The sequence below is a fragment of the Gorilla gorilla genome, chromosome 1 (assembly GCF_029281585.2).
Source record: "Gorilla gorilla gorilla isolate KB3781 chromosome 1, NHGRI_mGorGor1-v2.1_pri, whole genome shotgun sequence".
Classification (NCBI taxonomy): Eukaryota; Metazoa; Chordata; class Mammalia; order Primates; family Hominidae; genus Gorilla; species Gorilla gorilla.
The window spans coordinates 117,917,296-117,944,504 of record NC_073224.2 but is presented as its reverse complement, the minus strand read 5'-3'; the positions used below and the strand labels follow the sequence as shown (position 1 = coordinate 117,944,504).

At 36.0% G+C, this 27,209-nt stretch overlaps 1 protein-coding gene across 3 annotated transcripts in view; it reads right to left on the bottom strand.

Moving 5' to 3' along the window:
• MAGI3 (membrane associated guanylate kinase, WW and PDZ domain containing 3) overlaps positions 1-27,209 on the bottom strand; it is a 296,027-nt gene that overhangs the window by 140,982 nt on the left and 127,836 nt on the right. For all 3 annotated transcript variants that reach the window (XM_055356397.2, XM_055356399.2, XM_055356376.2), the window contains exon 2: positions 3,187-3,303. In XM_055356397.2, the coding sequence (XP_055212372.1) occupies positions 3,187-3,303 (117 nt within the window). The remainder of the gene's footprint in view (positions 1-3,186; positions 3,304-27,209) is intronic.

Below are 27,209 nucleotides of genomic sequence, written 5' to 3'. Positions count from 1 at the left end.
TACTGATGTGTCATTGCGTCTAGGTTCCTAGAGGGAGCTTTGGACACTTCAATTTGTGTGTAAGTTAAGAGGGCCTGTTGAGATCTAAAAGGGCTACAGCTGCTTGGACCCTGTGAAATGAAACAAAATAAATTTTAGCTCCCTTCTAGGATAAAAACCTCACACTGAGGAAACTGCAAAACTGGAACAATAAAATTAAAAGAAAAACTTAAGTGAAAGTGGCAGAGGGCAGTAGAAAAAAAAGACCTATCTTAGAAAGTACAAGTACATATTTTTATTATCTTGTTTCAACAAGGGAAGAGGAAGCTCTAGAGCTACGAAACTAAAAATGAGACATCCCATGCAGGCAAAATATCAAGTTACTTACAAAGGAATGAAAATGAGATTGCTACCAAACTCTTTAAGAGCAATGCTTTATGCCAAAAACAGTTAGATAGTTGACTAATATATTTAAGATAGTCAAGGAAAGAAAATGAGTCAAAAATTTTATATCCATCCAAACAAACATCAAAGTATAAAGGCCACAAACAAACTCCTAAGATGATCTTGTGAGCCTTTGCTGGGAAATTGAGTAAAGGAAAAGCTTTAGACAACTACAATTAGTGAAAAATAACAACATAAGGATTGGTGGTTATATTAAATATGTATTTACACACAGAATAAAAGATAAATGATAATTATAAAGGAGGAAAGTACAGTAATGTAATGACTATTTGCTTAGCCAATGTAGAACAACAGCCCAACTATCAAAAAAAGTAGGGTAAGAATGAGAAAAGCACATGCAAAGTGGAATACACTTACTGATTACCTTATATTTCGTAGGAATAAAAAGATATTACTTCAAGTCAGATGATGGCAGAGAAGGAAGGAAAAAGAAGAGATGACTAAGTAATTTTAATATTACTCATAGTAGAGACAGAAGCAAAAAAATAGGGAGGGAGGAACAAAGATTATTATATAAAGGTATCAAGGTAACCATTAAAAAAAAAGATCCCTACAAACCTTCCTAAAAAGAGATCAAATAAAATGACTACATGGTGAAAAGCTTTTCATACAAAAGGCTTATATATGGTAAATATAAAAACCATGACAGAACTGAGGCTAAAGATATTGATCACATCAATAAAAATTTAAGAAGTTTCACAGTGGCTACTGGGTAAAGTCTTGAACTATTTGTAAAACAGAGATTCAGAGACTTTAAGAATAACAAGATGGACAAAGACACATCAGGCAAATACAAATTGAAATAAAGGCAGAAGTTACAATCTGCAGCTACAAGGTAGATTTGTAGGAGGAAATCATAGATAAGGAGGCAGATTAAAAAAACAAAAAATATTTTATGCGATGCTAAGGAGTCGGAACTTTGTCAGTAGAAATCTTTGAAGGATAAACTATAGATTTTGGACAAGAATCAGATGTCCACTTTATTTTTAAATTTTTTTCCCTTTCCTATAGTGCTGAGAAATGTGCACTTTAAAAACTGATTGAATCGAGGTGAAATGAGAGGCAGGAGATCCAGTTAGAATGGGGGAAGGGGACAAACACTGCTTGAGTGCCTCTCTAGGCCAAGCAGTTTACATATATGCTCTCATCTTAAATCCTAGTAACAGCTATATGAGGTAAGTCTTGTTATTCTAATTCTATATAGAGAGTTTCTGAGGATCAGGAACATTAAGTAACTTGCCCAAGTAAAGTAGCCAGTAAGATGCTAAAGTAAAGATTTTGAACTCAATTTTACTTAGCTCTTTGCCACTACATAGTCAAGGGAGGAAGGGAAGAAGCCACGGAGGGAGGGAAAAAAGAAATTATTCCAAGTAAGAGAGAGTCCCTTTCCTTCTTCTTCTTTTTTTTTTCTTGTTGGGGAAGGGGCAGATTTTAAAATTATTTTAAAATAAAGTTCTAATAAAATACTTGTTCTTGGGATGCAAGGCACTGGGAGCTAAAAATTCTTCTTACTGCATAAGGCTTTACAAATTGATTTACAGGAATAAAATCTAGTTAACAACATGTAAATATATATATATATATATATTTTTTTTTTCGTTTTTTTCTTTTTTTTTTTGAGTTGAGGGTCTTGCTCTTGTTGCCCAGGCTGGAGTGCAACGGCATGATCTCGGCCCACTGCAATCTCCGCCTCCTAGGTTCAAGCGATTCTCCTGCCTCAGCCTCCCAAGTAGCTGAGATTACAGGCGCCTGCCACCATGCTCGGCTAATTTTTGTATTTCTAGTAGAGATGGGGTTTCACCATGTTGGCCAGGCTAGTCTCACACTCCTGACCTCAGGTGATCTGCCCACCTCAGCCTCCCAAAGTGCTGGGATTATATAATCTTAAATTCTAGTCATCACTTTTTAAAACTCACAATATAGAATCTTCCAGTTTTTCTACTTTCTACTTTTTTTTTTTTGAGACGGAATCTCGCTCTTTCACCCAGGCCGGACTGCAGTGGCGCTATCTCGGCTCACTGCAAGCTCCGCCTCCCGGGTTCACGCCATTCTCCTGCCTCAGCCTCCTGAGTAGCTGGGATTACAGGCGCCTGCCACCGCGCCAGGCTAATTTTTTTTTTTTGTATTTTTAGTAGAGACGGGGTTTCACCGTGTTAGCCAAGATGGTCTCGATCTCCTGACCTCGTGATCCGCCCGCCTCGGCCTCCCAAAGTGCTGGGATTACAGGCGTGAGCCACCGCGCCCGGCCTTTTTTTTTTTAGACAGAGTATCGCTCTGTCACCCAGGCTGGAGTGCAGTGGCATGATCTCGGCTCACTGCAACCTCCTCTTCCTGGGTTCAAGCAATTCTCCTGCCTCAGTCTCCCAAGTAGCTGGGATTATAGGTGCCCGCAACCACACTCGGCTAATTTTTTTATTTTTAGTAGAGACGAGGTTTCGCCATGTTGGCCAGGCTGGTCTTGAACTCCTGACCTCAAGTCCACCCACCTCGGCCTCCCAAAGTGCTGGGATTATAGGTGTGAGCCACTGCACCCGGCCCAGTTTTTCCATTTTTCTACTTTTAAAAACAAAACCTCTCAAGTTCTTTGAAAATTTTTCTTCTTATCCAATTTTTGTTTCATTCTTGTTCCCAACTTAGTCTTCACAATTTCATGTGAAATACTCCATCAAACTATCTGTAGATGTTTAATTAGTTAAGAAAGGACATTTCTGCTTCAGTTCCTTTATTCCATCACATACTTACATGGAATGGTTCTCAAGTAGAGATTATCTCTGATCACTTGCTGCAGTTTGTGGTCAATTGATCCTTTTTGAAACTGAAGACTTAGGTAATGCCGCAAATCTTTATTAATGACTTTGCCTGGAGCAAAGACAAAAAAAACAGAAAATAAATGCATAATTTTTAGACGTTCACTTAAATATAGAAGCTAGTAACTGAATACTCTTAAACCAGTTAGCTATAAACAGGATAAAGAAATCAGAGAATTTTACTAAAAAGAAAAGAACACCAAATTATTTATAGGTACTATAATTAAAATATGTACCTGCAATATAATGTGGGAATAATTTTACATGGCAAGGGAGGGAGAAGGTACAGGTCAGAGAAGGTGACAAAAATATTCAGAGTAATTTCATTTAGTCCCATGGCTTTAAATACTATCTATATAATGATAACTTCCACATTCATATCATGTATCCATCCTTGATCTACCTCTGCCAAGCTCCAAACTCATCAAACTGATGCATATATATTGCAGATATATTTGGAAGTCAAATAAGCACCTCAAGTTTCAGATAGCCAAAACAGAACTTTTAATTCCATCTGCCCCCAATGTTTCCTCCCCAACATTTTCCCTATTGTAGAAAGCACCATCAACTTGCAAAACAATCTCGAAATCTAGAAGTCATCCTTGATTTCTCCTTTTCACTTCTACCCATCCAGATCCAACACATTAGCAACTTTTGTCGGTTCTACTTCCAAGACATATTTGACTTTTCTTCATTTCATTTGCCACCACCCTAATCTAAGCCACCACTGATTCCTCATCTGGAATTCTGTCCCAGCCTTCTAATCGGCATCATTCTTGTCTCCTTCCTGCTGCCCACCACTTACAAGCCAGAGTGAGATTTAAAACATAAATCTGATAATTACTACTCTGTTTAGGGTCCCCCCAGATATCTTATACTTGCAACAAAATCTAAAATCCCGAACAGGGACTAGAAGGCCCTACATGTTCTGGCTCCAGCCATCCCTGATCCTAATTTGGCCACTCTTCCCACTGTCAAACACTGCTCCACCTATTCTTGGCCATCTTTCTGATCTTCGAAAAGGCCAAACTGGCCCTACCTTAGGGTCTTCTGCCTATCACTAGATTTAACAGGCATTTTCTGTCCACTTGCTTGACTCCTAGATACAATGTGAATAATTAAGAAAGTCAAAAATTTTCTATTATTTGTGGGGAAAATGGGAAATAAATAGAGAGATATAAGGGCTCTCAAAGAAATATTAAGCAGAAAAAACAGGATTGCAGAAATCTGATAGCAATGAATTTATAGTAAGGGTTGAACTTAAAATGAAACTCCAAGCAGTCCAAACCATTTTTCATTAGACAAGGCTTCAGATAATTAGAAAAAATCAATGCTAAGGCAAAATAGATTATTTTATTGAATAAGAACAGTTGATTAAAGTATACTCTTTTATTTAGAGCAACGCACTTATGACAAGTTTAGATAAACCAAATACTATTGATCAGCTAATTTTTTTAACTATTATTCCACAATATTACATTTCTAACTCCCTCTTTTGCTCTTCTCATATGTATAAATGAACATAACCTATGCAAGACGGTGTTAATATAAGCAGGAAATCAGTGTGTGTCAAAAGTTCAGCAAACATATTCAGATCCTAAACTAATAAACACAAACCCTAAAAAGTCCTTCCTTTGTCTTGCTAAAAATAGATGCTGAGCAAGGGGGAGCCTTTGTGATTTTAATAAACCTGAAAGATATTTACCAGGATGAACACAGAAGAATCTGTGGTCCCAGAGGTTGTTTCTATTAAGCATTTAGGGATCCCACTAACCCAAGCCTTATTTAGATAAAAATAATATTATTTCATTTTTTAAATGTATAATACAGAATCGTACAGTATACTATTCATCACCGGATAGAATAAAATGCTAATTTATAGTCAATACTGTATAGTCTCATTACTTATTGAACAAAAATATACCAAATAATGAATTCATTAAGTATTTTTAAAATCAGGTAAGAGATGTCTCAAATGTTTTGTAAATGTTATACAAAACTTTTGGTAGATCGCTATATAGTTGTCTAAAGGTGTTTTGTGATATTTGGGGAAGTTTGGTTAGGGTTTTTGAATGGACAGAGAATGCATCATTGTTTTTTCCCCCACTTAAAAACAACATAATGTAGGCTCCGACATCTAAAAATCTGCTATACAACGTATTTTCAGAAAAAGACTTAATTTGGATAAAAGACAATACATGAATAATTTAAAAAGACAATCTGACTCAATACTTTGTTTTATTAACTCACGATTTCCTTTTTTTTAAATTTGAAGCTTTACTGTCAGATATGGTATAACGTACAAAGATAACTATAAAATGCTAAAAACTCAGATTGCATTTTAATCTATAAAATAACCATTAAATTAGATATAATTAAGGACAAAGCCACAATAAAATCATAAATTACAGCATAATGGGTCTCTTAAGGCAAAATAATTGAAACAACTCAATTCTTGCTTTTTTTTTTTTTTTTAGATGGAGTCTCACTCTGTCGCCCAGGTTGGAGTGCAGTGGCGCAATCTTGGCTCACTGCAAGCTCCGCCTCCTGGGTTCATGCCATTCTCCTGCCTCAGCCTCCCGAGTGGTTGGGACTACAGGCGCCCGCCACCATGCCTGGCTAATTTTTTGTATTTTTTAGTAGAGACGGGGCTTCACCGTATTAGCCAGGTTGGCCTCGATCTCCTGACCTCATGATCTGCCCACCTCGGCCTCCCAAAGTGCTAGGATTACAGGCATGAGCCACTGTGCCTGGCCTCAATTCTTGTTTTAAGGGCCTACAAGATCTTAAGACTGAGAGGCCAAGGCTGGAATTGCACTCTGTTTTTCACCCTTCATTTCTACTGGGATTCTGGATGTAACACCGAGACGAACAGTTGTAAAGAAAAGTGTGAGGGACAATTATGTAAGTGTGATATTTTGGCTGGGTGCGGTGGCTCATGCCTGTAATCCCAGCACTTTGGGAGGCCGAGGCAGTTGGATTACTTGAGGTCAGGAGATCGAGACCAGCCTAGCCAACATGATTAAACCCCATCTCTACTAAAAATACAAAAATTAGCAGGGTGTGGTGGTATGTGCCTGTAATCCCAACTACTCCAGAGGCTGAGGCAGGAGAATCGCTTGAACCTGGGAGGCAGAGGTCGCAGTGAGACAAGATCGTGCGGCTGCACTTCAGCCTGGGCAACAGAGTGAGACTCTGTCTCAAAAATAAACAAATAAATAAATAATTGTGATATTTTATGTAAACATCTGCAAGTATTCAAAAAAGTTATCACACTTTTTTGAGGCTAGAAACAAAATATTACAAGCATCAAAGAAATATCAATTATGAAAGTTTAATAAGTTAACTATGGACTTGCATTCTCTAAAAGTAACAATTAATTAAAAAATATATTGGATGTAGCAGCCATCATGGACTGCCAAAAGAACTTCCTAAGGGGACAAAATATATGGTTCTCTCTTTGATATGATTCCAGGGAATTTGTATTTTTTAAAAAAATATGTAAATATCTTGAACAGGCAGCTGACTGTGGGATTACCAGAAGGCCAACAGACACATTAACTCAGAAAGACACTGCTGAATATATCTGTATTATCAATTTGTATATGAACATCTGCCTTTTGTTTAGGGATAGTTCACAGGAATGACATTTCAAGGGTATGAAAAACATCCAAGTGAGCTTAATATAGTTGTTACTGAACAAAGAAAAGATTCTTCATAACGTTAGCATTCTTAACATAGCCAGACTTTGCTCTAAATGCTGATATTACGCCTTGGCTTCTAAGTAATTTATAAGTCAAAGTTACATATGTAAATTAAAAACAGATTTATATATCTTACAAATACAGCTTGGTTGCAAAAAAGTCCCTAACAGAAACCTCGATCATGAATAAATCCAGGAACTCAAGTTTCAACACACAAATCCTTAAAAAAACTCGTTAACTACAAATCCATACTTTCTGAATATATGCAAATTAATGTTCACCACCAGTTCTCTGTGAGGAACCAGTATATAAAGTAACTATGATTTAACTAAACGCTGGGCATGCTGCAATGGCAATGGCCAGGCAAGCAGCTGTAAATCAATCTAATTACAATCTAATTTCATCATGTTTCCACAAGGATAGTTAAGGAAACACTGTCAATCACTTGGCGAAAGTCAAGATACAACATGTCTTTACTATTCTCTAATCCAATAGCAATTATAAAACTAAAAATAAAGCAAAAAAAAATGAGGTCAGTTTGGCATGTCTTATTCTTATAAATTCATATTGATTCATGGTGATCATCCCATTCTCTTCTAAACACAATATTTCATTTTTTTACAATCTCTTCAAATTTTACCACAGTTTAAAATAGGGAATTGGTCTTGGGTTTTTGCAATATACTTTATTCCTTTTTGGAAACTAGGACATTTGTCTCTCTCTCGTCTCCAAGTATTTACCCCATATTCTCAGTGATTTTGTAAAAAAAAACAAAAAAAAACAAAAAAACTATATTTGTTAAAAAAAAAAAAAAAGTGACAATAACCCTACGATTATACCTGAGTCCGTCAACTCCTGGGAGGCAATACATTTCAGTATTGAAAATTTAAATTCATTTAAAGTGAATGATACTCCATCTTCTCATATTTTTTGTTTGTTTGTTTAATTTCCTCTGTTTCAGGTTGTTTGTTTTACCTTTTACTATAGGAAAAGGATTTCTCCTATTGCAAGATTATAGAAGCAAAGTAAGAATTGTATAGGTCTGATTTTTACCTGTAAACAGACATTAAGAATATCTTCTTCAGACAGTGAGCTATTTCTTCCCTCTTGTTGCTCTTGCTCCAAACACAACCTTAAAAGCTCTTTGTGCACTCTGAGGCATCTTAGTTCCTTTTAAATTTTGGCCTTTGAAAAGAAAATTCTTAAATGTTTATTTCTTAAAGTCTTAGCACTGTATAACTGTGTGATGATTATGTGCTCCTTTCATCTATTAATCATGCACATCCTTTAAGAAACCTGAGCTGTTCAGGGCATTTTGTACACCTATAAGAATTTCTTCTAATAATTTTTCTTTTAGAACTCTCTAGCCTTGAAATCACAGCCATAGATGCTATAATCTTGCAAATATCTGTTTTCCTTAAAGGCAAAGGATGGGCATAACCATGTTTCAGTTCTCTTCTTTACAATGATGTCTGTAAGACAACTTGGTGACTTTCCCAATAAACTGCTCAATACAACCACATCAACACACAACCAATGTTACAAACTAGTCCTTTTCCATTAGACCAGGACTCAGAATAGCAGTCCCTCTTATTACTTCTTCTACCTCATGAGATCTATAGCAGTAAGGGAAGCCTCCATGAAAGTGGTGAGATTAGCCTAATGCCAGACTGGCTCCCTGGCTCAAGGAAGGGGATCCCTAAAAAATAATAAATCAAACTGTCTACTTCTTTGTAAAAATAAAAGTATTTACAATGCTTTTCTAGATAATCAGTATCTATACATTTCATAGTAAAACATATTCATTCTATGGCACAAAAGCTGTTCAAAAATACCATATACATTGTTAAACATAAATTGTCAGCTATCTAAAGGCCAAGGCTATGGTTTATTTTTACTGATTTAGTTTAATTTTTATAGATTTAGTGTGTACCTAGAAAATAGAATAAGTGAATCGGTTTAATTTTTTTTTTTTTTTTTTAGATGGGGTCTCACTCTGTCAACCAGGCTGGAATGCAGAGGTGCGATCTTGGCTCACTGCAACCTCTGCCTTGGGGGCTCCAGCAATCCTCCCACCTCAGCCTCCCAAGTAGCTGGGACCACAGGCACACGCCACCAGGCCAGGTTAATTTTTGTATTTTTGGTAGAGACAGGGTTTTGTCATGTTGCCCAGACTGGTGTCAAACTCCTGAGCTCAAGTGATCCGCCTGCCTCAGACTCCCAAAGTGCTGGCTGGGATTACAGGCATGAGCCACCATGCCTGGCCTTAATTTGTATTTTTAACTATTCATTTGACCCTCTCCATCCTTGAATACATGAAATTTTAGAAGACAGTGCTCACTTAACTGATACAGCACTCTTTAATAGTCTATCTACAAGTTTATGTTAAACTGTGTTTCTTCAACAATGAAACTGATTTTATTTTGGCTCAGTCAAAACACTAAAATAAATTCTTCATCAATTTCTTCAATTCTTCATTAAAGCAGCAAGCTCTATGAATCTTTAAAGTAGGTTTTAATTATAGTTTATATGTCAATTCATCAAATTCTGTTCTTTATTAACATTTTAAAACATATTCACAAAATGGTATCTGGACTGAAATATAAAATAAGGCTAAGCTAACCATTTGAATCGATTATCTTCTGGCACCATTGGGTATAACAAGTCTACAGCAAGAAAAGCCAAAAACACTTCTTTCTGTGGAAGAGGCATAGGAATGAGACAAGAACAAGAAATGGAAACGCTGATGACTAGGGCTGTTATTTTAGAATTATTATCATTATTATATACATATTAATTATATTTATTATAGTATATGCTATATGTTTTAACTCACTCCTCATGATAACCTTTGAAGTAGGTGTTATTATTATTCCCATTTTATAGGTAAGAAGCTAAAGTATTGAGAAGTCAAGTAACTTGGCCAAGGTTACACTGCTAGTAAGTGACAGACCTGGGATGTGAACACAGTCAATCTGTCTTCAGAGCCTACACTGTAAACATTGTAAGCGCTGTCCTAGAATATCCCTGTTTCTTTCTCTCTCTCCCTCTCTCTTTCTCTGTGTGTGTGTGTGTGTGCACACGCGTATGTACGTGTGTAAGAGACATGGTCCCTTTTGATGAATTTCTTCTTTTGCATAAGCTTATAGAGTACAGGTTTCCTGTTTCATAAGAGCCTACTTTTCCATGACACAGTCTAGTCATTTCTGAGTTCTGAGGAGTAGGTACTTAGGGCTAAACTCAGTGAATGAGAGTGAGCCCAAAGAGAACTTAAAGTCTTGCAGGGAAGATAAACACTGAAGAAGAAATTTCAAACGTGGAAACATTATAAAAGAGAAGTACAGGAGGTCCTCTTTATCTGACGTTTTGTCTTCCATGGTTTCAGTTACCCACAGTCAGCCTTGGTCTGAAAGTATTAAATGGAAAGTTCCAGACATAAACAATTAATGAGTTTTAGATTGCATGCCATTCTGAGTGCTGCAATGAACTCCCATACCGTCCTGTTCCATCCCGCCTGGGATGTGAGTCATCCCTTTGTCCTGCTGTATCATCTCTATATCCATGCCATACATGCTACCCACACATTAGTTACTCAGTGGCTATCTTAGTAGCTGTCTGGGTTATTAGATCAAAAAACATAGTATATGTAGGATCCGGTACAATCCATGGTTTCTGGCATCCACTGGGGGGGCTTGGGACATATCCTCCAAGAATAAGGAGGGGGGGACTACTGTACAGAGTATTGTGGGAATTTACAACTTAGATCCTAAATCTGGGAGTTATGGGAAGACTTCACTAAGTGCCATTGTAGCTGAAATCTGAAAGATAAATAGGAGCCAGCAAGGCAAAAAGGGCAGTGGGGGAAATGTTGGTAGAGGAAACAAGACATGCGACAGCACTTACTTGAGCTGGGGAAGAACACAGTGGTTAGAGGAACTGAGAGAAATCCAGTGTTGCTGGCTCTTAGAAAGTGAGGAAGAGTCCACACAATCTGAGATAAGAGTTCCATAGACCAGTAGGTTACGCAGAACCTTGTAACAATAATTTAAAAGAACATCCACTAACTCAGGTCTGACACTAAAACCCTTTGCAATTCCCATAAGCTAACAACTATCAACATATTCTTTCTGGTCACCTCTATATTCCACATCTGTGCTCAAATGCTTTCTCATTATTTCTAGTCTGTCTCCTACTTAAAAGAATATATCCAAGGTTTTAAACTCAGAAGGTTTATATCTACACATTTCTCTAAGTATGCCACGCTCATTACAGGCAAGCAGGAACTTAATGGATTTTTAAAATAATTTATATAATTAAATTCCTCTCCAGTCCCAAGTGTGAAAAGCATTAAATACTCTGGAGTCTCTTGAGCCATTTCCATTTTTAAAACTAGTCAGTTTTTCAAGTTACAGTTTGAAGAAACAGACTAAAGCAATGAAGCAATGTTATTATATTCTACATAATAGAGCCACCACCTCAGCAGTCACAAGAAAGGCTCCTGCTAACAAAGGTCACATTCTTCGTCTATATTACGAATTATGGCAATAGTAAACGTTAAAATGGGAGTGTCCACTTTCCATAGGTTCCTGGAAGGGGCCATCACAAATATATTGGTCAGATTTCATCTGTTGCCCTGGGTCCTACACATCACTGGCATTTGAAGGTCAAGCCTGCTGGTTTCCTTACACATGCCCAGAAAGGTTTTCTTTTCTCTCTCCCCTCCTTTCTTATTTCTTACATTCCTCCACTTCGTCCTTCCTTTATTATTTAATGCATTTATAATCAGAAGAATTATAATCATAGCTAGAGAAAGAACTCTTTGGCTTAAGTAGCCTATATATCTGGAAAATCCATGAGCTCTACCAAACTAAAAATATATATTCTAAAAGTCTAACACTGTTTATCACATGTAGAATTCCACATTAATGCAGCATCAAAATTGCTCCCTTATATTCAAATTATGTATAACTAAAACCCATCATGCTGTGGACTTTTTTTTGTTTTTATGATTTTTATTTGCTTAAAAAAGCAAGTGTTTCTGTGTATGATGTATTTACAAATAACAATCATTTCTCTAAAAAACTGTCAGACACATGGCCAGGGATCTGAGATGTAAAGAAAAAGAGGTGGTGCCCCAGAGGAAAATGCTACTGCATCTATATCTATATTCTCACTTCTGAGGCAACTACACCAGTCTGTCAACACCCAGCTCTACCCTTCTAACCTCCACACCCAATTGTTTTATCTACTGGTTTCAGTTTTGTGTCTACTCTAGCTACTGCTCTACAGTGCTGTGTACACATAAATCTACAGTGCTGTGTACACATAAATAAGGTTAAAGCAAAAGACCTGCACATTGACCACTTGTCCACCTGCTCTGAAAACAAGACGTGGTCAGAACTCTGGAGTCCACACTAAGAAGGTCCTCTTTTCATCTCTCCTCCCCATTGGTTCTTGCCACAGAACAGTGGGTATGTGTCTGCTTCCCTCACTGGATCTTAAGCATGTGTGAAGTCAGAAACTATGTTTTGTGTGTCTCTGTATCCTCCAAAATACCTAGCATAGTGCTGAATAAACACTTGTCTTAAACGTGCAAAAATGACATTTTAAATAATGTGATTGTTATACTGATAGTGTTTCCAATGAATTCATATTAGAAAAATACTTTTACTGTAGCCTTCAAAGACACACAAACCCTTTCACTAAGCAACATCATTAAAAGTAATGTTTTGGCCAGGTATGGTGGCTCACGCCTGTAATTCCAGCACTTTGAGAAGCTGAGATGGGTGGATCGCTTGAGCCCAGGAGTCCGAGACCATCTCTATTTTTTGTAGAGATGGGTAAAATGCTGTCTGTATTTTAAAAATACAAAAAATTAGCTGGGCGTTGTGGTACACACCTATAGTCTTAGCTACCTGGGAGGCTGAAGAGGGAGGATCACCTAAGCCAGGGAGGTCGAAGCTACAGTGAGCCATGATCGCACCACTGCACTCCAGCATGGGGAACAGAATGAGATCCTATCTCAAAAAAAAAATAAAGTAATGCTTCAATATATGACAATGCAGTCCAATGCTCATGGTATATTTTAAATGAAAAAAAGCAAGTTACAAAATAAAATATTTGGTATGAATCCAAATTAAACATAACTGAAGATATGCAAATACCTAATGCTAGATGATGAGTTAGTGGGTGCAGCGCACCAGCATGGCACATGTATACATATGTAACTAACCTGCACATTGTGCACATGTACCCTAAAACTTAAAGTATAATAATAATAAATAAAAAAATTAAAAAAAATGTAAGCGACACACATAAAACAAACTCATTCTTAAATACTTAACAATACTTAAGGTATTATCAAAGGATGTAATTACCTTGTGATTTTGAAAAGCATTTTAAATAAACTTTTTGCTTTTTTTTTTTTTTTTTTTTTCTGAGACGGAGTCTCTCTCTGTCACCAGGCTGGAGTGCAGTGGCGCGATCTTGGCTCACTGCAACCTCCACCTCCCGGGTTCAAGCAATTCTCCTGCCTCAGCCTCCCGAGCAGCTGGGACTACAGACGCACACCACCACGCCCAGCTAATTTTTGTATTTTTAGTAGAGATGGGGTTTCACCATGTTGGCCAGGATGGTCTCGATCTCTTGACCTCATGATCCACCCGCCCTGGCCTCCCAAAGTGCTGGGATTACAGGAGTGAGCCACCACATCCGGCCTTAAATAAACTTTTTTCTTTAAAAACATTTTTCTTCATAGCTTTTGTTTTTCAAATTTTCTGCAGTGAAAATATGTTACTATAATGAAAAAAAAAGTTTTACAAACTAGAAACCAAATTTTGAAAAATTGTGCCCTTTAAAGGTCATTAATGGAAAAGGAGGCCTAACATAGTGTACCATTATGACAAAAAACTTCCAAGTTCTACATGAAAGCTGAGACTATTTGTGTAGGCTTTTCTTTGGTCAGCTGTCTTCAAAATAAATATTATTTTCACCATTCCTAGGATAAATTGCAATCATTTCTCTTTTAACTGAAACTCTCAGTCAACGGATAAACTAAAGAACTAAAACCTATGTTTGAAAAATAAGATGGAAATCACCATTCTAGACAAGACACAACAAAATCACCACAACCTCCCCTTAAAAGGTCATATATCAGGAAGGGCAAAGTAAGATGGGACCTTCCTAGCAGAACAGAGTAGAAAAAGTGAAAAAATAAATAATCAAAATTGGGTCCTTTTCTTTTCTAAACTTTTTATGGGATTATGAACATTTAGTACTTAAAAAAAAACAGCATTTTAGAAGTGTTATCCTGAGGCTATTTACAATTTTTTCTTTGTGACGCTCACATCAGGAATCATTAGCAAACCTGTCGTAATGCCAGATAACCAATGCCTGGCTGGCACACCAATAACTGAGTCATATTATATGCTTCATCCTTTTGACAGGAGGGTACAAAACCATCTATTGTGCACTGTCATTTTCACTGAAAACAGAATAACTGGGTTTAGTAGTCTTTACAAATCAAAAGTTATGTGCTTCAACAGAATGTCCAAGACTTGAGGTGGAAGATCTGTTACTGATATTTCATTACAACAGCTAATAAAGAGACAGCTGAAAGGGAATATTGACCCAAAAAAGATGATAATTAGAGAATTCATAGTGTATTTTAAGAGACTTCATTATTGTAAACAATTTCAACCTCTGGATTCAGGCAGTAGGCTGATATAATTAACCAATATGAAAGGAATAATTTAATAGTCTTCTTTTCTCTGATAGCTTTTAAAAATATATACTGACCCTCAGAACTTTTCTGCAGTAAATGGTTAAAGAGCCCCAAAATTCTATTACACATCAAAAGTAATCTGAGTCCAGAGAGAGTCAACATACATTCAACAAACAAAATAATTTAAGTATTTCCAATTTCCATTTCTAATCTCTCTTTAATCAATAACACATTTAAAATATTTTTTAAAATGATCCTTCAAAATGTAAAATGTCTGTTCAAGAACTGGAAGAGTCTTCTAGGCAACATGACAATATAAGTCACTTTTACAAAAATCCCTCTTTTCAACACAGAAAATGAGAAAAAATAATCAAAAATGAAAGAAAAAATTTATTATCTCTTAAAAAAGTTATCAACTCCAGAAAATACAAAACAATTTGGACTACACTGAGGGAATGCCAGAAGCTGACAAGCAACTCTCTAGCTCATAAGGACAGCACGTTTTGCAAACTCTGAATAGAAAATATCCGGAAGGCCTCCACTGACATCCCCAGATTACGTGAGCTATCAGAAAGCACGGCGGGACTGAAGGTGGAACTCACTGGCCAAACTCATTGGCCATTTTTCTTCTGTACAAGGTTCTTAACTGGGAGGTGTGATGTCAGTAGGCAAACCTACTTCAAAGCTGCAGACGACAGTAACTTGAGAGTGGAATAGTACATGACAAAAAGTGTATGAGCTGTGGCAGAGTACCTTCTAATTCACCATGAGTTCACCCTGAAGCAGAGGTAGCCAAATGAAGCCACCATGCCTACTCCCAACAGGGAAAGCAAAAATTCCCAATGCCTAGGAGCAAAAGACAAAAATTCATAGAGAAACGGAGATAAAGCTACCAAAATGTTCCCTCGGCTCTAGCTCCCTCCTTACCCACTACTACCAATGCAGGCATTTTAATAGCTAAATAGAGGCTATCTGCTATCTATATCAAGCTGAAGACTTCATGTGCTAATGGTAAGAGCCAAGTGGTACCAAGGTAAACTGAAAAGGTAGTCAAGAAATAGCACTAATGGGCTTTATGTAAAGAAGTAAGAAAATTAGACTGGCATATTAAAAAAGTAACTTTGTGTGGAGAATGTACAGGGGGGCAAGAATAGCTATGGGGCATGCAATTAAACAGTGAGGGCCACTGTCCAGGTAAGAGATGATTTTGATTTACAGTGGTAGTGAAGGAGAAAAGGAGATGGATTTGAGATTCACTGTACAAACCCATATATATGAAGAGTTTTTCAATATCAAAAACTATCCTTAGAAGAGGAAATCATCTTATATTTGAACCTTAGAATATTTCAGATTACAGACTGACATACAAATTATTTTGTTCTGAAAAATCACAAAGTACTCTCTGGAACAGTCACGTTAGCTGGAACCAACAACAATTGCTTCAAGAGATAATTTGACACAACTGGTAAAAAAAAAAAAGAAAAAAGTAAGCAAAGTAAGAAGATTTAGTAATTATTCCATGACGTATTACCTCCCTGCTGTGTGCGTTAGATGTCACCATCAAGCAATATTTCAGTGATCATTTGAAAAAAACGATTCAGTCCATGCTTAGGTAACAAGATCATGAATATATGCCAACAGACAAAGTAGGGGGAAAAATTCTGCCCTAATTGTACTTGGAACTGAGACAGCATTATACACAGATTCAAAAAATACATTATCTCAAACAACTTAGATGGAAGGGAGGAGGAGATGATCTGGAAAACTGTATTAGATGACTCATTCCAGTGCTGAAAAAGCACCAACAAAATTTTTGTATGACACAGTGGCAAACCCTGTATCTCTAAATTGTGAGTTTAAATATATGTATAATTAAATTAAATATTAGAAGTAGAAATTTGATTATATCCCTAACAGTTAGATTCATACTGTCTAATCAAATTTTTTTTTTTTTTTAAACACATGTCTTCTAGTAATTGTGGACAGCTTAAGAACAGGCTCTTCTTGTATTTGGCTATACATGGGATTGTGGGTAGAAGCCATAATACTTGGTGGTACATTTGACAGGAAGATTCAGGGAGAGAGGGAGAGACAAAAAATAATAATGACTCCAGGTTTCTCATTTGAGAAACCAGGTAAATTTAAGTTCTATTAAAAGAAAAATAGAAAGGAGAAGAACAGGTTTCAGAATTGAGGCAGGAAATCAGGTTGGTTTGGGGCATGTTGTTTTGATATGTTGGTGAGACGGACACCTTGTAGAAATATCAAGTAGGTTGTTGGATATAACTATGTGTAATTCAGAGAAGAGCTCTGAATTTAGGGCTGGAAATTGGAAGACTTTACCTCACAGAGAGTAACTGACAATAATCTAGCTTTGAAAGAGATGTGCAGTAATAAGTATTTTCATGCACTATTAATGAGGGCATACAGTTGCACAACGTTTCTGAAAGGCATTATGGTAATATCTATTAACATATACTTGCATATCCTCTTAGAAAATGATCTACTAAGGTAATATTCAAATACAAATGTAAAAAAATGTGTCCAACTATAGGGAACTGATGAGTACATCATTAATAATGAAACGTGTCTTCAACTACTGATTTATAATGTTTAAATATATTGAGTTAAAAAAAGAGGAAGGTGCAGAATAGCATTTAGTATACAATATTTACAAAATTGGTACACGTTTCTTATATGTGTATGCAAAACATATTCTAAAATGTGCTTATTTCTCAGTGGCAAGACAATGAAGAATTTTTATCCTCTTCTTCATAACTTTCTATTGAGAGGTTTTTTTTTTTAAGCGAACAACAAAAGTAAACCATTTTTTAGAAATCTATAAAGCTTCTGTTTTTTCCCCTATTCTTTTAAGTGCTTAAGAATTAGAGCAAATATAATCTTTGAGGCAAACAATAAAAACAAGAGAATAAGACCACCCTGGCCAAGTACAGCTTGCTTTCAAATTTCAGAGCTGCATAACTAGGAACACATGTCAAAGCTGAGCACCATCCCAGGCTTCAGACCAAACAATTAAGCTAGAGAAGTCAGTCCTGGTTGACTTAAGCCTGTAATTTGGTTACTGAAATGAATACTAACTGGGCCTTTTGCAGGCCACTTACAGAACTGGTTCCTCTACCCTGACCCAGTGACTGAATACCATATGGTGATTTAAGGCAATTTACTGTTAAGACCACATCTTAGGGATTAGTAAATTATGTACAAGAAAACATGGACAGGAGAAAAACAATTAAACAGTCTGATTCCAATAAAAATACTTCCCATAAAAAAGAAAAAAAAATCACATGATAGAGGTGATCATTACTTTCTCCCTTAAAATAAATAAAACGAAGAGGACAGAAGGGTAATAAAACAAAATACCAAGCACTATGCTAGGCATGGGGGATATAAAAATCACAAAGTAATACCTGTCTTTGGTGTCATAATGGTCACCCCAGTGTTATAGTATATCATAAACCAGTCTAAACAAACAACTACAAAAGCCAGTTAAGAAGCATGTACAAGGTACATAGGAGCATGTACCCAAGAGAAAATAATTGTGACTGGTAGGGGAAGCCAGGCAACATAGACTGGAAGAATGAATGGAGAGGATAGATAGAGGGAGCACAGTGGGCATTCCAGGCAGGAGAAAGGGCATGCTGAATGGCATGGAAGGAAAGGCAAGGCCGCAAGGGATTATATGACTAGAGTGATAGGCGGGAGGCTCAGATGAAAGAAGGATCTAACTCATGACCTTAAAGGATTAGAGCATTACTCTGTGGTGAAGTCACTAAATATTTTACCAGGATTCATGACACAGCCAGACTTGTGTTTTAGATGGATCATTCTGGCAACAATGTGGACTATGGGAAAAGCAGAACAGTTGGAGAGCACTAACAGCAGCACAGGATAAATTTAGCCACAAACCAATTAATACTGGCAGTAGAAGCAGCATTAGAAGAATCAACGCAGCAGAAAATTGTATTGGTGAAATAGGAGGCAGAGTCATGAAACATACTAAACATAAGAAATTAGCTGAGACGTGAAGTGAATGAATGCTTACAGATGTGCAGGGGAAGTGCTGTGATTCAAACTTCAAATTATAGGTGTCCCTGCAGGAGAAAAGAGAATGAACTAATGTTTAATAAACGAGAAGCACAGTTGAAGAAAACTCAAAAATTAAAAAGAAATTACATTGAAATGAGAATATTAATATTCACCGTGTCCCAAGAAAAAGGAAAAAACAACAGCATCATAAAGACAAATTTAAATTCTTTAGCTATGGGGACGGGGAATCTGATTCCAAAAAAAAAAAAAAAAAAAAAGAAAAGATATTTAAACAGTCCAAATCAAGGGAGATTAAGATGAAAACTCTGTGATGAAAGACACGGTGTGTTATCTGTATTCTGCTCGCTTGGCAACAAGGTCTTTCTGAGTTGTGGTGGTAACGGTGGTTTTAAATTAATAGATATATAGCTAAATTTCATCTATCTTTTTATCTTTATTTTTCAACTTTTACTTTAGGTTCGGGGGATACATGTGCAGGTTTGTTACACGGGTAAATTGAGTGACGCTGGAGTATGGTATACAAATGATCTTGTCACTCAGACAGTGAGCATACTACCCAATAAGTAGTTTTTTGACTCTCACTCTCCTCCCACCCTCCACCCTGAAGGAGACCCCAGGGTCTATTGCTCTCCTCTTTCTATCCATGTGTACTCAATGTTTAGCTACCATTTATAAATGAAAACATGTGGATTTGGTTATCTGTTGTTGTGTTAATTGATTTAATGTAATGGCCTACAGCTGCACTGAAGTTGCTGCAAAGGACATGATTTTGTTCATTTTATGGCTGCATAGTATTCCATGGTGTATATGTACCACATTTTGTTTTATTTTTTTCTTCAGAGAGACACGAAACAAGTAATCTGGAGGTCTATGACTAAAGCTAAAAGAAAACCATATAACTTAGAGCTGCCGTAGGCAAATACTAATACTACGTTATTTAGCTACTGTGATGAAAAAATAAACAGGTGTCACATGAGAAAAAACAAGGCACACAGGTAACGAGACCAATAGATACAGGGGAGAGGTACAATCCACACACCACCTTATTTTTCATGGTCAAAATGAATGGATGTCAAAAGTTACTGCTTTCTAGAGAGATGTAAATTAATCTCAATTCAGTTGGAAAAAGTCTGTTGTAAGTTCAAGTAAGCACTAACATCAATTCTTTGTAGCTCTTCAATAACATGCACCTTCATATATTACATGATTCTATTACTTTGTTTTTGACATGATGAGATAGATTTACAATACACACACTTAAAATTAACATTTCCAAACTCTCTAATAAATAATTCACAAGTACCTTAACCTCAGTAAACACGAGATACTTTGTTAAATTTTAAATTCAAAATTAAAACCAAGTACACTTTTGTTGCTATTGAAGAATACTATTGTATTTAAAAGAGGGACCAGTAGGCAAAAAGTGCCACTGAGGAGAAATTATTCTTAGAGATCAGGATTTTTAAAGAAACAGATGTGACAATTTAGAAGAGACCTTAAAAAATAAGACAACTGACAATTAAAAAGCTGTTAGTGATAAGATTATGAGTGGCTATGCTCTGTCTTTACACTTTTGTCTTAAATGTTGTTACCATTTTTACAACTTAAAAAAAAAAGTAGAAAAGGTCCAATACAAACATGCAGGTAATACTATAAAGACAAAGATAATATATATATATAAATACTGACTGAAAGGGAATTTGCAGACATGGAGATAAAATTTCATGTTCAATTCTGTTTCTGGGAAGCTGTTTACATATAATATAAAAGTTTAATAACTGCAATACAAACATTCATATTTGACTCTATAAAATGAATATACAATTTTTCTTTCTTAGCAAAGTATAAATAGTCTTTAAGCAGTAGGGCTATATTTATGTGATAATTATTTTAATTAAATTGCCTAACTCAATTCAGTGAAGAAACCAATTTAACTGATTTTATTGGTTAAATTACTAATTTCTAATTATGTAGCTCTTATTGTATTATGGTATATTATAAAATTTAAAAGAACCACTGATGTTTGTTCTCACTTTATAGCAGTGATTCAGAGACTTAAGAACTGAATTATATCTTAAAAGAAACTGTGTAAGAAATTCCAATGTATAAAAACAGGTGAAATTGTGAGTCCAATTTGAAAAGCTCTACTTCAACAGTTTCCTAGGCTCATACATATGAAGTTGTTTTAGTTCCTTAGTGTGGCTGCAGTATGCACTAGCCACCTTAAAGGGAGACATGGTGATTTCTGTTGTGTATCATGTTGAGTACTAAGGTTTCGAGAAAGGTACCCTGTCCCCGCCCCAGCCCCCCACCCCTGCCCCCCACCCCCCGCAATACCACTTATGTTCAAACATAGAGTCGGGGAAAAACTACCACCAAAACAAATGGCAAAATAAATGACTAGGCATTTTATAGAAAAAGAAATGCACGACCTTTAAACTTATAAAAGCCTTCACTCATAAGATGAATGCTAATTAAAACAACATGATTTCTCACCATCAGACTGATGAAACATTCAACAACACTCTGTTGGTGAGGTTGGGAAGAAACAGATAGTCTCATACTTTGCTAGTGGATACAGTGGCATACCAAAGGTAGGGTGGTAGAAGCAGATCACCCTTGAGGCCCACAACAAGGGGGTGCATTCTACATAGAGAACTTAAAAATTAAACCTAACTAAAAATTATTCTGCTTTTTATCATCAAGTGCCAGCAATTCTAAACAATGTCAGTGATAAAAATACTCCCTGAAAAAGAATTTGTGTTCTAAATTCTAAATAATTGTTCCAGTGACTGTTAAGTTTTAATAACCTGTATGTAAGCTTTAAATTAGCAGATTTTTATTACTTATTTCTCAATAAACACTGATTTATATATGAAAATTAACTTAAAAAAAAAGAAAGTGGAGAACTCACAGTTTAGCCTCTGATGCACATGGACTCAGTTACATTTATTTCAGAAGTTAATTTTGTAATGTTTCAAAATTATTCAAGTTTCCTTTGAGTACAGTTTATGTCTCTAGCCCCTATGACACCATATATTTCTGCATTTAAATAATATATTCCAAATAAATAATGATCAGTGTATGCTGTTTCTCCTTTTCTCTTTTCTTTCCTTTTCTTTTTTTGAGACAGGGGCTTGCTCTGCTGCCCAGGCTGGAGTGCAGTAGTACAATCACAGCTTACGGCAGCCTCGACCCCCTAGGCTCAAGCAATCCTCCCACCTCAGCTTCGCGAGTAGCTGGGACTACAGGTGCACACCACCAGGGCTTATTTTTGTATTTTTTTAGAGATAGGGTTTCACTATGTTGCCCAGGCTGGTCTTGAACTCCTGGGCTCAAGCAATCCTCCTGCCTCAGCCTCCGAAAGTGCTGGGATTACAGGCATAAGGCCGCTGCACCTGGCCTTGTTTCTCTTTTCTAAGTTGTCTTTTTTTTTTTAACTTTTATTTTAGGTTTCTGGGTACATGTGCAGTATTGTTATATAAGTGCGTGTCATGGGGGCTTGGTGTACAAATTATTTGGTCACCCAGGTAATAAGCATAGTGCCCAACAGGTATTTTTTTTAATCCTCTCCCTCCTCCCACCCTCTACCCTCAAATACGCCCTGGTGTCTGTTGTTCCCGTTTGTGTCCATGTATTCTTGTTTAGCTCCCACTTAGGAGAACATACAACATTCGGTTTTCTGTTCCTGCGTTAAGTTGTCTTTTTTTTTTTTTTTTTTTTCCTTTCTGGTAGGAAGTTTTAGATGAGCTAATCAGACACAAAAATGTTTGCAGACAGCTGGAATCAACTTTCAACAATGGACAATAAAACATAAAGCTTTAAAACTGTTATTTAAAGAACAGTACATGGAAACTGTGGCTATGATCATTACGCAAAAATAAAATGTGAGGAAATGGACATTTATATTGAGAAAAGAACAAAAATGTGAAGAATGGTAAGGGAAACAACAAAAGATGCTGCTTTTACATTACTAGAAGAAACCAAATGGCACTGTTTATTTGAATGCACAGTTATAAACTAGTGGGTCAAATAGCATCAATGTCCACTATCACACAGTCATTTTCTCTGCATTTTCCAGAAAAAGAAAAACTTTCAGAAGTTTTTTAAAAAACAAAATAGAAAAACTTAAGATGAATTTTCTGGTGAAAATATTTTAATAAACATTTTCTGTACTGTAATATTTATTTTATTTTTAATTTATTTTTATTGGCATGATTATATATTCAACATTCAATAAAATAAAATATAATGTTTATATCTCATTTCTACCCATTATTATATTTTGTTTTATTTCATGGTTATTTTTGAAAATAATTTTGTCATATAGGTGAGGTATATATTAAAAAGTTATCTGCTTTAGGCATCAAATATACTAGGCATGCCACTATGGAGTACAAGATGATACATCCAGTATAGAAGAAAAAATAAGGATAGTTAGAGTTGTAGTACTGCCACAGACTAAATATTTATGTTCCCCCAAAATCATATGCTGACACCTAATCCCCAGTGTAATGGTATGAGGAGGTGGGGCCTTTGATAGGTGATTAGATCATGAGGACAGAGCCTGCATCAATGGGAACAGCGTCCAATAAAAGAGAACCCAGAGAGCTCCTTAACCTTCTGCCTCATAAGGACACAGCAAAAAGATGGACATCTTTGAACTAGGAATCGAGCCCTCATCAGGCATCAAATCTGCTGGCACCTTCAACCTAGTACTTCCCAGCCTCCAGAACTGTGAGAAATAAATGTTTGTTGTTTGAACCACTCAGTTTATGGAATTTTCATTATAGCAACGCTAATTAACAAGGACAGTTACACAGTTATATCACAACACATAGAAACACACTAGGAGGCTAAACTAGAAATGAATAAAAATGTTTACCTATGACAGGGTGGTAAAAGGACAGAGGTAGAGGGCAGATATACAAAATAAAAGCCAAACTTCTCCAACTATACTTTATAATATAGTGTGACTTCTGAACCAACAAAAGTTTTATAAATTCAAGAGAATAAAACTAAATATAATATCTAAATAAGCAAACTTTGACTGAAAACAAGTAGAAACAAATGAACTTAATTGCTTGTCAAATCAGTAACATAACCACGTGAGAACAAAAAATATTTCAAGTCACTTTTGAATATAGTATTCTGACTTACATTCTTATTGGCATATATTCTAAGGACAATAAAAACTATTAAAAATATTGAACCTCACATTATGCTTATAGTATTAACACTGGGTTTTGTCATTTTAAACCTATTTTTGTGTACAGTAGGATAAAGCAAATAAGTAATTATGTTGTTCATTTCCAGGTGCAAAATTCTTATTTACCTACGAATGCCAGCTAACAATGTACAAGGAACGATAGAATTAGCAACTCCCGATGAAATAACTGATTCAGTCATCAATAAATGCTAAGCCATTTAGTATGAAATTATTCCCACTGATTTCCTGCTAATCTCAAAGGAGAAAAGTATTTTATTACACAGAAAAGATGAAACTTATTATTGCTAATCTGATAGCCATTTGATGCAATACAATATGAAGTTTACAGTGTCATCTATGAAGTATTTTTGCCAAAACATTTAATCTGAATAGAATCAACTTGGTTTACATTCCAGTTTATAGGAATTACAAAGGATAGATGAACAAGACAAATGATACCATGAAGAAGCAATCAGACAAATTTAGAATTTAGAACATTCTGCTCTCTTAAAAAGTCTGTCCTCCTTTCAAAAAAAAAAAAAAAAAAGGTTGGGGGAGGTGAAGATTTTCAAACAAAAGAGACTAAAGAGGTATAACACCTAAAGGCAATATGTGAACTTCAGTTGGATCCTGTTCAGGAAGGGAAAAAAAAAGCCATAAAAAATATTTTTGTGATAACTGGGAAAATTTGACTATAAACTGGATAGTAGCTAATATTAAGATATTACTGTCAATTTTCTTAGATGTGATAGTGGTGCTGTGAGGTATAATATGGAATACATGCTAAATATTTTAGGATTAAAGTGTCATAAAATTTGCAATTTACTTTGAAATGGTTTCACTAAACACAGACATGTGCACATACACACACATACTTATAGATAGGTGGGTATGGAATCTAAGTGGTGGTTATATGGGTATTCATTGTCCTGTTCTTTCTAATTTTCTGTATGCTTGAAAATTTTCATAATAGTTGAAAAAATATAGAATTCCTTAGTAAATACAATATTAACTAATTCTAGCAATAGGTACTTAAGACAAATAATTTATAGAAAGACTTAAGAACTCATTCTTTGCTATTCTGCCAATTAAGAATCAATCTTTTATCTTTTTTCCTTAAGTCAGATCCAAAACAGAAAATAATCAGCAACATCTTCCCTGTGTTAGCAAAGTGACGTCTCTGCAGTTTCCTCAATAGATGATTTTCTTTCATCTAGCTGCCCATTTTACTCAGCTCAATATCCTCTGAAGACCAACCTAATTTAAATGAAGTTGTATTGAATGCTGAAAGTTTTCTAAACTTTCCGTTTGGCACCAAGTTTTATACTTTGGCTTCTGGCCTAAATAATAAATTCTTAAAGATAACACAATCTTTTATATGCCTTTCTCCCTATTTAACTAGTTCTTCATTTGGGTGAATTCATTCTATTTCCACAGCTTAATTATCACCTATATTCTAGTAATTTTCAAACTGATATCCTCAACTCTTTCTCCCTACTTCCAAATTCATGTGCCTATTGAGCGATGCCAACTGGAAAAGCCTCTCAAACTCAGCAAATCCGAATGTGAATTCATCATACCTCCTCCCTGCCCGCCCCTCACACACACATAAAATCTGCCATAATTCACCTCAACTGCCATTTTAAAAATCTAGGAGTTAGCCTTGGCTCTTTTTCTCCCCCTCACTGACATATCAAATCAGTAATAATAATATTAACAATTGCAACAATAACTATTATAGAACACTTATATGATACTTACTATGTACCTGGCACCTGTTCTAAACTCTGTACATATATTAATTCTTTTAGTTCTCACAACAATCCTATAAAATGAGTACTGTTTTTCTTCCCATTTTACAGATGGGGAGAATGAGGCATAGGGAGGTTTAATAACTGCCCCAAATTTACAAAGCTACTAAGTGACAGACTTAGGACTTGAACCCAGATGTCTGGGCTCTACAATCTTTTTCTTAATTAATATGTTATACCTCCTCTTCAATCACCAAATACGGTTGATACCATCTCCCAAATATTTCTCAAACTCATTCAGTTCTCTCCATTTCAATGACTACTACCTTAATCCAGGTCACCAACATCTTTAGCCTGATTGAGCCAACAGCTTCCTAACTGGACTCCCTGCCACCAGCTTTGTTTTCCAATTTTCCTAAAGTACAAATCTGCTTATATCATACTTCTACTTTTGTACGTAACCTTCCAATTGAGCTAAGAATAGCCTTCAAATCCCTTAATGTGGTTTGTAAGACCTCCAGCATTCCCTTTCAGCCTCTTCTCCTGCCACCCTGTACTTCCTTCTCCATACTGCATACCCACCGTCATTCTGACATTCCTCAAATATTAGGTTCTCTCTCTCTCTCCTACGTAGAGCTTGGGATGTGATGTTCCTTTTCTCTGGAACACTCTTCCCCTAACCCCTTGTCTGGTTGTCTCATAATACCTTTATACCTACATTAATATGTCTATACACAGATACTATATCTTTGGAGAGGTCTCTCTAATCTCCCAGTTCTAAGTCAGCTGCCCTTCTTATTTGCTCCCCTGACCCTGTAAGCTCCTCATCACATATACCCACATGCCTTATCACACTATACTACACTTTCCTAACAGCTTGCCTCACTCCCTGGATTTCAAACATTAGGAGAACAGGAACAACTTAGCAAGAGCTCAATAAATATTAAAGAATTAATAAAATGAGACTGAAATATTTTTAAAGCCTTTTTCAAATAAAACAACTTTTTTGGTCTAATTTTTTTCTTTATAAACCCAATCTTTTGGAATATTCTACTCAAAATATGTTTGTTTTGTTTTGTTTTGTTTTTTTGAGATGGAGTCTCACTCTGTCACCAGGCTAGAGTGCAGTGGCGCAATCTTGGCTCACTGCAATCTCCGCCTCCCAAGTTCAAGCAATTCTCCTGCCTCAGCCTCCTGAGTAAATTGGATTACAGGCATGCGCCACCACATCCAGCTAGTTTTTGTACTTTTACTGGAGACGGGTTTCACCATGTTGGCCAGGATGGTCTCAATCTCCTGACCTCGTGATCTGCCTGCCTCAGCCTCCCGAAGTTCTGGGATTACACACCTGGCCAATATGTATTTTATTTTTAATGATCTTTCACATAACCCAAATTATCTCCATTATTTATTTATCTTCTCAAAACTTTAAAGTTTAATTAATTAAACCACATTAGTTATTAAATAATTAAATAATAAAATGTAGCCTTCATTTAATAGTTA